Below are 11720 nucleotides of genomic sequence, written 5' to 3' on the forward strand. Positions count from 1 at the left end.
TAAGAAACCCTGAAGGAAGAGACTAGTGAAGTGCTATGTGTGAAGTATAGCATTGCATGGGGCAGAAACATGGACATTACGACGAAGTGAAGAGAAGCAAATAGAAGCAGTTGAAATGTGGATATGGAGAAGAATGGAGTGTGTGAAATGGACAGACAGAATAAGAAATGAAGCTGTGTTGGAAAGAATAGATGAGGAAAAAATAATGCTCAAGCTGATCAGGAAGAGAAAAAGGAATTGGCTGGGTCACACTGACTGAGAAGAAACTGTCTACTGAAGGATGCACTGGAAGGAATTGTGAACGGGAGAATAGTTTGAGGCAGAAGAAGATAAATAACAGAAGACATTAAAATATATGGATCATATGTGGAGACTAACAGGAAGGCAGAAAATAGGAAAGATTGAAGAATGCTGGGTTTGCAGTGAAAGATCTGCCCTTGGGCAGAACACTATGAATGAATGAATCTCTAAGCTCACTACTTAAATAATACACTGAAGTAGATAACTCAAATCCAGAAAAAAAAAATAGAGTTATCTTGTTATAGTACTGAACCTATGAAATATCCTGAAGACAAAAAAGGTTGCTAATGTGGCACCAAACTTACTTTTCAGATATTTGCATTCCTCTTGGAGCTTGTATGCTTTATTGTCAGTCAGCTGCTTCACATAAGCCATCGTCAGCTAGGTATTCGTCTTATTCTAGGGAACAGAATGAAAGTACACAGCTTTGTATACATGGGACCTAGCAATATTCTACAATAAAGTCATTCTTACTCAAGTTTACTGCTTTAGAAATATCTACCTAAAAATATTCTACAATATATCCATTCTTTCTCAAAAGATACAAGATGGCTGCTTTGTAAACAACTGTCTTGCAATATCATATAATACATCCCATAGTACTTAGCAAAATGAAAACTAACTGTTTTGTAAACATTTACCTAGCAACGTACATCCATTCATACTTTCTCAGAATCTTCACTTTTACGTCTCTACTGTAAAGAAATGTTATTCCAAATTACAAGATAGATACTAATAGATTTTTCCAAATTTAAGAATATCAAGCATATCCAAAATAGCCATTTGTGTAAAATTAATATATCCAAATCACATAGGCTATCTAAATGTTTTCAATAATCATGGAAGTTGTATCATTGATGACTGGCAATACTGTTTCTAGAGATGGAGATTACCAATAATAATAATAATAATAATAATAATAATAATAATAATAATAATAATAATAATAATAATAATAATAATAATAATAATAATGATGATGATGATAATGCTAATAATGATGATAATAATAATGATAATGATGATAATAATAATGATAATGATGATAATAATAATAATAAATATATTGTTTGTCAATGATTAAAAAAACATATAAACTGCATACAATTAATGCCAACAATGAGTACAACACTGAAATAACTATACTTTTTTTACCCTTATAATGCAAATTGTGCATATTTCCAGTATAAAATTAGGCAGTATCAATTCAACGAAAATTCAAATAACAGTTTTTTGTAGGGTCTTTGTAAAAATATACTGAGGGCCGAATTCATAGTGAACACTTATAAATGAGTGGGGCACTTAAGTTATAAGTCATAAGTGAATCAATCATTTCTGTTTCCATTTCATAAACAACACTTATTTAAGATCTACACTCATAAAATGAGTGACACAACAGTATGATATATGGAAGTAATGCATCCTGTGATGTCACGGCCTTTTGGATCTGTTTTTTATGTGTTACTGGATACAACGAGCACAGAATACATAGAGTAGACACTAGCATCTTAATACCATTCGACGGAGTGAAGCCGGTTTGATGGACCTGACGCCATCTTGTTGCTACCAAAACATTGCAAAATAGCTATTACGTTATAGAAGATCTTATGATAATAAGAATTCCATATGTCCCTAATTTCCTGGAGGACTCACACTTCCTTGTTTGTTTCATAATACAGAATCGCTAGGCACGTATTTTTAGCAAAAATTGCAAAACTGTCATCGATAAATCACATATATACAGGTTATTTAAATTGACAGCTCTTCAAATTGCAGTATGGTATTTAATAGGTACTCTGGAAGGTTAAACAAACAATAATGATAAAAAAGGAAGATAACAGTTTGACCTTATTTTGCTACTAGTCCAATAAAAATGCTACCCTATAATAATTACTTTTATAGGTTGATCCATTTGCTTCGATTTAATAATGCAACTTGCTTCTTAACGCAAATTACCATTCTCTTCCTTTTGCCAGTATTTCGTATAGATGTCCTGATTTTGTTTAGAGAAAAAGTGGAATGCTCTTAACCATATAACATTTGATAGGCTCTTCGTTTATAGTATATAATTAGATTATAACGGCGAACAAAAGTGAAGTTTTATTACCAATTGGGTCAAGTTAGTTCACGGCCGAGTTAATGAAGCTACTAAGTCTGCAAAGCATAAGTCTGATTTCGTGATTATAAAAATTAATTACAATAATATTAATACACTATTTCTTTTTCATCAAACGAATACGTGCATTCGGTTGAAGAGAAACCTCGGTACACCCATTTTCTATAGCACGCGACACAAACTTCCAACTTGGGTTGTTAGGTTAGCTTTGCTCGTAAATGCTAAGTTTACAAAGCGTGTCTGATTTAGTAATTATAAAAACTAATTACAATAATATCAATACACTAATCCTTTCTCTTAATCAAACAAATACGTGAACAAAACGAATCTAACCGACAAACCTAAGCTAAATCATTCATTATCTACCGGTAATAAGTACATTTCACACATGCATATTTACCTGTGAAAAGTTATTCCAGGAATTTTTTTGAAAACCTGTTTGTGCAGCCACACACAGTACATGTAGGCACATTGAAATTACTTCATTTATTAATTAAAACAACGATACAACAACACAATCAACTGCCCATGTGCTAACCGGGAGCCCAATGTTTTGGTAGCATCATAATGGCGACGGTCTATAAAAGCGGCTTCACCTCCAAGCTGTTCATGTCTACTCTATGCATTCTGTGCTCGTTGACTGGATAAGCAGAGCATTTATCAGATTATTATTTGTGTATTGTTGAGTTCATCTCAAATTATAATGTCTAAAGGGAAGCATTTCACAGACCAAGAAAGATTTCATCTGCAAGACTTAGTATTCAAATACAAAGATTAATAGAAAACAAAGAAAGTGATCATGTTTCCACTCAGAAAAGTATGATATGTTCGACAACTAAACAACTAAGGGAAAATATTAGGTTACACAAGAAGATACACTGTTAGCTGTGTCACACGATATAAATTCAAACAAATCAACTGCAAAAAGTAAATAAATAAATACATAGCCAGTAGAAATATAAAGTTTTTATTCGAAAAATTTTGACTTTCTCTTCAATTAATCGTATAGGATGAATATTAGCAGCTATAAATATTGGAGAAAATATATGAATTATTTATTTCGTAATTTATTGAATATTGACTTTAACAATTGTTGATATAAAAATTTGAAAGTTAATATTTTTAGTAGGTTATTTTACGACGCTTTATCAACATCTTAGGTTATTTAGCATCTGAATGAGATGAAGGTGTTAATGCTGGTGAAATGAGTCTGGGGTCCAGCACCGAAAGTTACTCAGCATTTGTTCATATTGGGTTGAGGGAAAACCCCGGAAAAAACCTCAACCAGGTAACTTGCCCCAACCGGGAATCGAACCCGGGCCACCTGGTTTTGCGGCCAGACGCTCTAGCTCTTACTCTACAGGTGTGGACCGAAGGTTAATATTAATACAAACTATTGCAAATATAATAATAATCCGTGGCGCTACAGCCCGTGAAGGGCCTAGACTGACCAGCCGGCTGCTGGCCTCACGCCCACATGCCGAAGCAGAGATGGACGATCATCCAACCAGAATGGAGGTATCATGTGGTTAGCACGATGATCCCCCCAGCCGTTATAGCTGGTATTCGCAATCGGATTTCACTACCTATCGTAGCTCCCCAAGTACATCACGATGCCCATTGCAAATAAAAACCCGAAAAGAGGAATTTGCTCAGAACCTCAGAGCAATAATCACTTTCATAAATGGAAAAATTGGTATTTGTTGCTCACATTCTCTGTTATTAAAGACACCAAAATGTTCACAACAGTTCATTTGTGGAAACGAAAATTCTTGAATAATTGCTGTTCATCACATACATCTGAAGGTTTTTCAGATTCCCAAAATATCGTTTTTGATTACGGTACCCAGCATAATATTATGTGAAGTCATTTTTTTTTCATTGCTACTTTCTGAAGAACAACTACGAGTATCTGGTCAGAAATCAGTATGAATGAGTAACACTTAAGAGTCCATCCTAACTCACTTATTCGACCACGAGAGACAACTATGAATATGAAATGAGTTTGGGTGTTGATATAAGTATCACTCATGTATAGTGTTCACTATGAATTCGGCTCTGAAACTAGTTTTACTTATTCCATAACAATTTTAATTTATGACTGGGTACATTTGTTCAAACATTTTCTTAGTTTTTGTGCAGGTCTATGCATACTCACGTAGTCCAATTAGGCCAGCTTCTCAGACACATTAATTTATCCTTTACTCACGAAACACTGTAAAATAATATTAAAACTTTGTTAACTCAACTCCTATTTAATCGAAAGATATACAGAGCCATCATTTTTTGCTTTCAGCAGCACAGTATCAAGCAGAGCTCACCTGCCACGAATGGGTAACAATAAGTACAATATGCAAGGTCAGCTACAAACAAGGCAAGGCAGTCAAGAAGCATGCGCCTTGTGATCGGAGTGCCAGTCTTATGGTAAACTTACAGGACATTTAGTACAGTGTCATTTCATCATCAGCGCTACAATCCATCAAGAGTCCTGACTGTCCCAAGAAGTCTTCGCTCCTCCTCTCTGTTTTTTTGTTTTACCAGTCCAGTTACGCACTCCAATACTTTAGCATCCTTTTCTATGTTGTCCTCCCATCTAGCTCTCGATCTTCCTCTAGATCTCTGTCCTCCTGGATTATACAAAAAGACTCTTTTAGCTGGTCATGAGTCTTCCATTCTTGCCAAATGTCCAGCCCATTTCAAACGATCAATTTTTATTATGGTAATGATGTTTGGCTCCTTATATGATATATTTGATGTTAACATTTACATCCATGTAACGTGGACCTCACAATTTTGTATCCGGTGCCACAATTACATTCATTACAGATATAGCTACCTTTGTAGACGCTCTTATAATTTAACTTTCGACCTCATTTAAATTGATCAGTATTCCCACCTTTAAAACCTAACAACTTAATTTAGATCATTCAAAATTGACACTTTTACAACTCTGTTCTTGATTTTCAGTTCACTTATATCGAACACACACTGTTTCTAATAATACTTGTTACTAAAACATACTACACCATTGTCCAATATGTTCGTTATTATGTCTATTTCTTGTGTATATTCCATTTTCAGATCACACTAATTTTCTACATATTATACTTTGCTATCCTAGCTAGTCTCCTCCACCATACTCCTCACCTATTTTCATTAAATGTTAAATGTTATGTTTTATTTAACGACGCTCGCAACTGCAGAGGTTATATCAGCGTCGCCGGATGTGCCGGAATTTTGTCCCGCAGGAGTTCTTTTACATGCCAGTAAATCTACTGACATGAGCCTGTCGCATTTAAGCACACTTAAATACCATCGACCTGGCCCGGGATCGAACCCGCAAGCTTGGGCATAGAAGGCCAGCGCTATACCAACTTGCCAACCAGGTCGACTATTTTCATTATCTCTATCGTCTCACTTAACTTCCTATTACACTCCCCTAATTCATTCACCACTTCGTTCTTGATTTTCAGTTCACTTATATCGAACACACACTGTTTCTAATAATACTTGTTACCAAAACATACTACACCATTGTCCAATATGTTCGTTATTTATGTCTATTTCTTGTGTACATTTCATTTTCAGATCACAGTAATTTTCTACCTATTATACTTTGCTATCCTAGCTAGCCTCCTCCACCATACTCCTCACTATTTTCATTATCTCTATCATCTTACTTAACTTTCTATTACACTCCCCTAATTCATTCAAAATTGACACTTTTACCACTCTGTTCTTGATTTTCATTTCACTTATATCCAACACGTCCCGCGCCGTGGTCTAAGGCATCTTGCCTAGGACTCACATTACGGAATGCGCGCTGGTTCGAGTCCTCATGGGGGAAGAAATTTTCTCATGAAATTTCGGCCAGTGTATGGGACTGGTGCCCACCCAGCATCATGATGTACTTAGGGAGCTAATATAGGTAGCGAAATCCAGTTACGCAAACTAGCTATAACGGCTAGGGGGGGTCATCGTGCTAACCACACGATACCTCCATTCTGGTTGGATGATCGTCCACCTCTGCTTTGGCATGTGGCCGTGAGGCCAGCAGCTGGCTGGTCGGTCTCGGCCCCTCGTGGGCTGTAGTCCCACAGATTATATCGAACACACACTGTTTCTAATAATACTTATTGAAACATACTACACTATAGTCCAATATGTTCGTTATTATGTCTGTTTCTTGTGTACATTCCATTTTCAGACCTCACTCATTTTCTACATATTATACTTCGGTATCCTAGCTAGCCTCCTCCACCATATTCCTTACAATTTTCATTATCTCTATCGTCTTATTTAACTTCCTATTACACTCCTCTAATTCATTTTTTATTTTACTTACTATGTCCTTAGCTGTCTCTGGACCAGAAACATCCACTTCACTCGTCTTTTTCTTCTCCTCACTTCTCACCATATCAGCCCTTGCACTCACAGAAACAATTTCACTTCTCCTCTCGGTACTGATCTTCCTTACCACTAATCTAGTTAAATCACTTCCCAAATCACTTGAATTTTTACTCATGTCACTAAACTTCATTGCATTTGTGAAATTTAAGCTGCTCTTATCTGATTCCTTCACGTATGTTTTTTTCTTCTGTATTCTTGATCTCAGCATTTTCTGGTTCTGTCTCACTTCCTCTGGCGCGATCTGCAATTCAGCCAATGGCTTCTTAGGGTTCAGCATTTTATCGTGTTCTCCATTCATTGCTTACTTGCAGTGGTCCAAAAATTGCTCTTAGTATTTTTCTCACAAAGATATTTAATCTATCTATATCTTGTTTATTAAGGGTCCAAGTTTTTGAGGCATAGGCTAGGTAAGTACTGGTCTAATAAAATTTTTATATATTATGATTTTACTTTTAATAGTTAATAGTTTAGATTTAATGTATCTTATGAGGCCATGATTAACATCTATTTGCATATAGTATTCTTTTCGTTATTTCCTTGATGTAAAACTGTTCACATACTCGAAGACATAACGTCCAAACTGAATATGATCAAGTGGATTCTTTATTCGTTTTGGATTAGCTATCATGTATTTAGTTTTACCCTCATTAATTTGTAGTCTAATTTTCTTCGTAGATTTCTCCAAAGAGGTCAAGGCTTCACTCAGCGCCTTTTTAGATCTGGCAATGATATCTATGTCATCCACATATGCTAATAGTTGTATGGATTTATAATAAATTGTGTTAGTTCTTTGCAGTCCTTATTACTTTCTCCAGTGCAATATTAAACAAGCCAGTGCATCCCCTTATCTTAATCCGATCGTAGTTTCAAATTTTTCTGAGATTTGATTGAATTCTCAAGGAAAATTTGATATTTTCCATGGTCATTCATATTAGTTTTATTAACTTTATAGGTATATTTAATTCTGACATTGCCTTGTATAATTGTTGCCTATTAACCGTATCATATGCAGATTTAAAATCAACAAATAAATTATGCGGATTTTGTAATGTGTGTCTCAATGTAAATATTTTTTCTATTGTGAATCTATTGGGGGAGAATCCACATTGATAATTTCCTACTTCTTTTTTTCTGTATATTTAGTTAGTCTAAGATATAATATATTAGAGAGAACTTTATGCTGTTGTTTTCTAATGCCAGGTGATTGACAAAGTCATTTGACCTCTTGCACTCCAATATTTTTCGAAGATATTGTCATGGTCAGCCAATGAAGCACAGATTTTGAGGTGTTCCGAATCCATTTCTTGATTTGAATTGCACAATGGGCAGTTAGGAGATTGATATATTCTAATTCTATGCAGATGCTTGGCCAAACAGTCATGGTCTGTTGCCAAACTAAATGCAGCTACAGAAGAGAACTTTATAAATTGTGATTAAGAGACTAATCCCTCTATAGTTAGTACATTGTAGGGGATCTACCTTTTTTAGGAGAGGACAGATTATACTATTATTCCATTCATCTGGGATGACTTCTTTCTTCCATATATTATTTATTAATTCATATATTTGTTTTGTACATTCTTGTCCCCCTTGTTTAAGTAATTCTGCCTGCAGATTATCTATCCTGGGAGCTTTATCATTTTTTAAATTTTGTTACTGACTGTTGTACTTCCTCTATTGATGGTGGTTGTTCATCAGAGTTGTCTCCATCATCACAGTTATTCAGACTTTCATTTATCATATCATGATCTTGAGGTTCATCATTAGTCAAAAGCTTTTTAAAATGTCTCTGCCATCTATTTAAAATGCCATCCTTATCTCCAGTTATATCCTCATCTTCATTCCTACATATGGTTAATCTTGGTTTAAAATCTTTCCTATTCTTATTCATTTCTCCATAAAAAAAGTTTTCATTCTTGGTTCTGTAATGTTCTAGATCCTCCATTTTACTATTTGCATATTCCCTCTTTTTCCTTCTATGTACTTTTTTTTTCTTTTTCTTTGCTTCACGAGTCTTCAAGGGCAGGTCTTGTGAACTTGTTCTTGTACATCTTATGAAACTGTATATTATTTTCTTCTGTTGCTTGTTTACATTCATCATCGTACCAATCATCCTCCTTACGTATATTTTTTTGTCTTGTCAAGTGTCAATTCCACTGATTTCTTTATACTTGTAGATATATGGGACCAGCTTTCTTCAATATTGATGACTTGTTTAGTTCCGTATTTCTTAATACATTCTCTAGATTGTTTACATGTTCAGATGCCACACTGGGTTCCTTAAGCTTACTATAGTCAAATTTTGTTACTCCGTTCCCCTTGTTCCTTTCCGTATTTGAGATCCTCGCTCTTATGAGACAATACTAAATAATGGTCAGAATCAATGTTAGCACCTCTAAATGTTCTCACATCCATCAAATTCGAGAAATGTTCCTTACAGTGTCATTTAGTACAGAACAAAGAGTTTTCGTTTGTTGAAACTTTAATATTAAAAAAAAAACGAATTACCTGCTCATTGTAGAGCATTTTAGAAATGTTTTGCTGCAGTCGATCCTTCTAACAGACATATAGTTCATAAAATAGCACATTCAAAATTACAGGGACAGTAGACCTATTAGATACGAAAAAAATCGAAGACATAACATTTTAAGACAGAAAAAGCTTGATGATATAGCTGTTCAATTAGAACATTCGTCATAAAAAGTCTCTAAGTTAGCCAGCAACTATGTGTCACCACACAAAGTGACAAAGTCACTCAAATTTTGTCCATACAAAACGACAGAAATGCAAGCCTAGAAGACAGGAACCAGTAGAGGAAAATACAGTTTTTCACCTAGTTTCTTGAGTCCGATAGCTACTTAAAAATGGAACTGGTGTTTTTCAGTGCGAATAATTGACACTATTTTTTCAGGAAACAATTAATGCTGCCTGGTACATATCCGTAATTTTGGAAGTTTTTTCCCCCTCACTTGACTGAAGAAGAATGAATGCATGCTGTGTTTCAGTAAGATGGGGCTACAACTCATACAGCTCGTATTTCTTTGTGTGTGACTGCTGACGTCTCTGGTAACAGAGTAATTAGTGCAAGGTTGTGGCCTGCTTGTTCACTCTGCGATTTTTATTTGTGAGTCACTTTAAAATACAGAGTGTATAAATCAAATCCGTGAACATTAGATGAACTGCAAAATAATATTACGAGAACAGCTAACATTTCGCATACAGAACTGCAGGCAAACAGTGTGTGCCTGCAGCCATGGCACTGCTGAATGCTACATGGATAAAATGATGGCTCTGTACTTTACATAATGTGAGACACAATTGCAATAAAACTGTAAAATGCACTATTCGCATTCACTCACTCATACATTATAATAAAACATACTTTAAGGAATTCGTGATGTGTTGTTTTGAAATTTTGGTAGGCCTAAATAAAATGCCAGTTTAAATCTGGTCATATCCAACTTCCGTGACTTAGCCTTATTACAAGACTCGAAAAAAATGAAAAGGTAAAAAGGTAAAGGTATCCCCGTAACATGCCATGAAGGCACTTGGGGGGCATGGAAGTAGAGCCCCATGCTTTCCATGACCTCGGCACTAGACTGAGGTGGTATGGTCGGCACCACGCTCTGGCCGCCTTTTACCCCCGGGAAAGACCCGGTACTCAATTTTATAGGAGGCTGAGTGAACCTCGGGGCCGTTCTGGAAGTTTGGCAACGAGAAAAAATCCTGTCACCACCTGGGATCGAACCCCGGACCTTCCAGTCCGTAGCCAGCTGCTCTACCAACTGAGCTACCCGGTCGCCCGAAAAAAATGAAATTTGTCACTAAATTAAGCACAAAGACACAAGAGTTGAAATTCGTTGTGACAAAATTGTGAGCACCCTGAACAACTTTTAGCAAATTTTAAAGGATGGCAAAAAATGTAGTCCCTCCTGTAAGTGACATCAGGTGGATGATTTATTCAGTAATCACAACGTCCCATCACAACATATGAATAAATCACCTCATAAATCTGTGGTTTTAAGGCAAAAGGTGATATGTCAATTTTTTTTAGCGAAAATGAGATATTGTGGTATCTATGGCTGAGAACCAGATTGTTCTAAGTCCAACTTTTTAGAAAAAGGAGATTTGTGTTTCATTATACTGTGGTTGGGATTTAGGATGGCACACAAGCCTTGCTAAAGATGTTGCTTTGTTAATTATCCAGTATATAGTGTTGTGTAGACCTACTCTCCCGAAACTTATTAACCTAAGTAAATTTTAACAGTGATCACATCGTATCTTTAGAGTGGCGTGTTACAATTTCGAGTTTATTTTCAAGTATTTCAGTACATTTTTTTCTCCCGTGTGTGGTGTGAGGTGACATGGAAGTTTCACCAGGAGTCAAACTTAATGATCAAAGAAAGGCTCTTTCACGTGGAGAGTAATTATTTGAAGTGTACAACTGCAAAATCAAGAGGTTGAAAAGTTATGGACCAGTGTCACATTGATCGTGTAATATCCTGTTTCTGTTCCAAATTAAGCTCTGCTAATAATTTCAAATTTGGAATCTTGATCAATAAGCACCTGGATATGATACTTAAGTAAGATGGAATAGCTTTAATGCTTCCAATGACAACCAATGTGTTAACCCAATATTCATAAACCCTTACCGAATACAGTCAAGGTTTCGAAATCAAACATAAGTTAGCACATTTTCGCACATTCGTTTAAATTCACAAATCAAATCTATTATAAACAAAAACACAACCATACATGAAAATATACGTAATATATTGTGTACTGTACCTATAGAAGGTAAAATGCTACTTCATTTTAAAGCTAAGAACATTTCGTAAGTACACACTGCCCAGTCCACCCACTTTCAACTTTCACAACCAGCATTGCCAACTCC

General features: G+C 35.5%; 1 protein-coding gene across 5 annotated transcripts in view; it reads right to left on the reverse strand.

Moving 5' to 3' along the window:
* ZC3H3 (Zinc finger CCCH domain-containing protein 3) overlaps positions 1-11720 on the reverse strand; it is a 36897-nt gene extending 25177 nt beyond the window's left edge. For 3 of the 5 annotated variants that reach the window (XM_069818279.1, XM_069818283.1, XM_069818282.1), the window contains exons 1-3: positions 11615-11720; positions 4575-4631; positions 606-699 (exon numbers count right to left, since the gene is read on the reverse strand). In XM_069818279.1, the coding sequence (XP_069674380.1) occupies positions 606-675 (70 nt within the window). In that variant the 5' untranslated portion in view covers positions 676-699; positions 4575-4631; positions 11615-11720. Of the gene's footprint in view, positions 1-605; positions 700-941; positions 996-4574; positions 4632-11614 lie in introns of all 5 variants that reach the window. The other 2 variants (XM_069818280.1, XM_069818281.1) reach the window with 2 other exon arrangements.

This window comes from Periplaneta americana, chromosome 2 (assembly GCF_040183065.1).
Source record: "Periplaneta americana isolate PAMFEO1 chromosome 2, P.americana_PAMFEO1_priV1, whole genome shotgun sequence".
Classification (NCBI taxonomy): Eukaryota; Metazoa; Arthropoda; class Insecta; order Blattodea; family Blattidae; genus Periplaneta; species Periplaneta americana.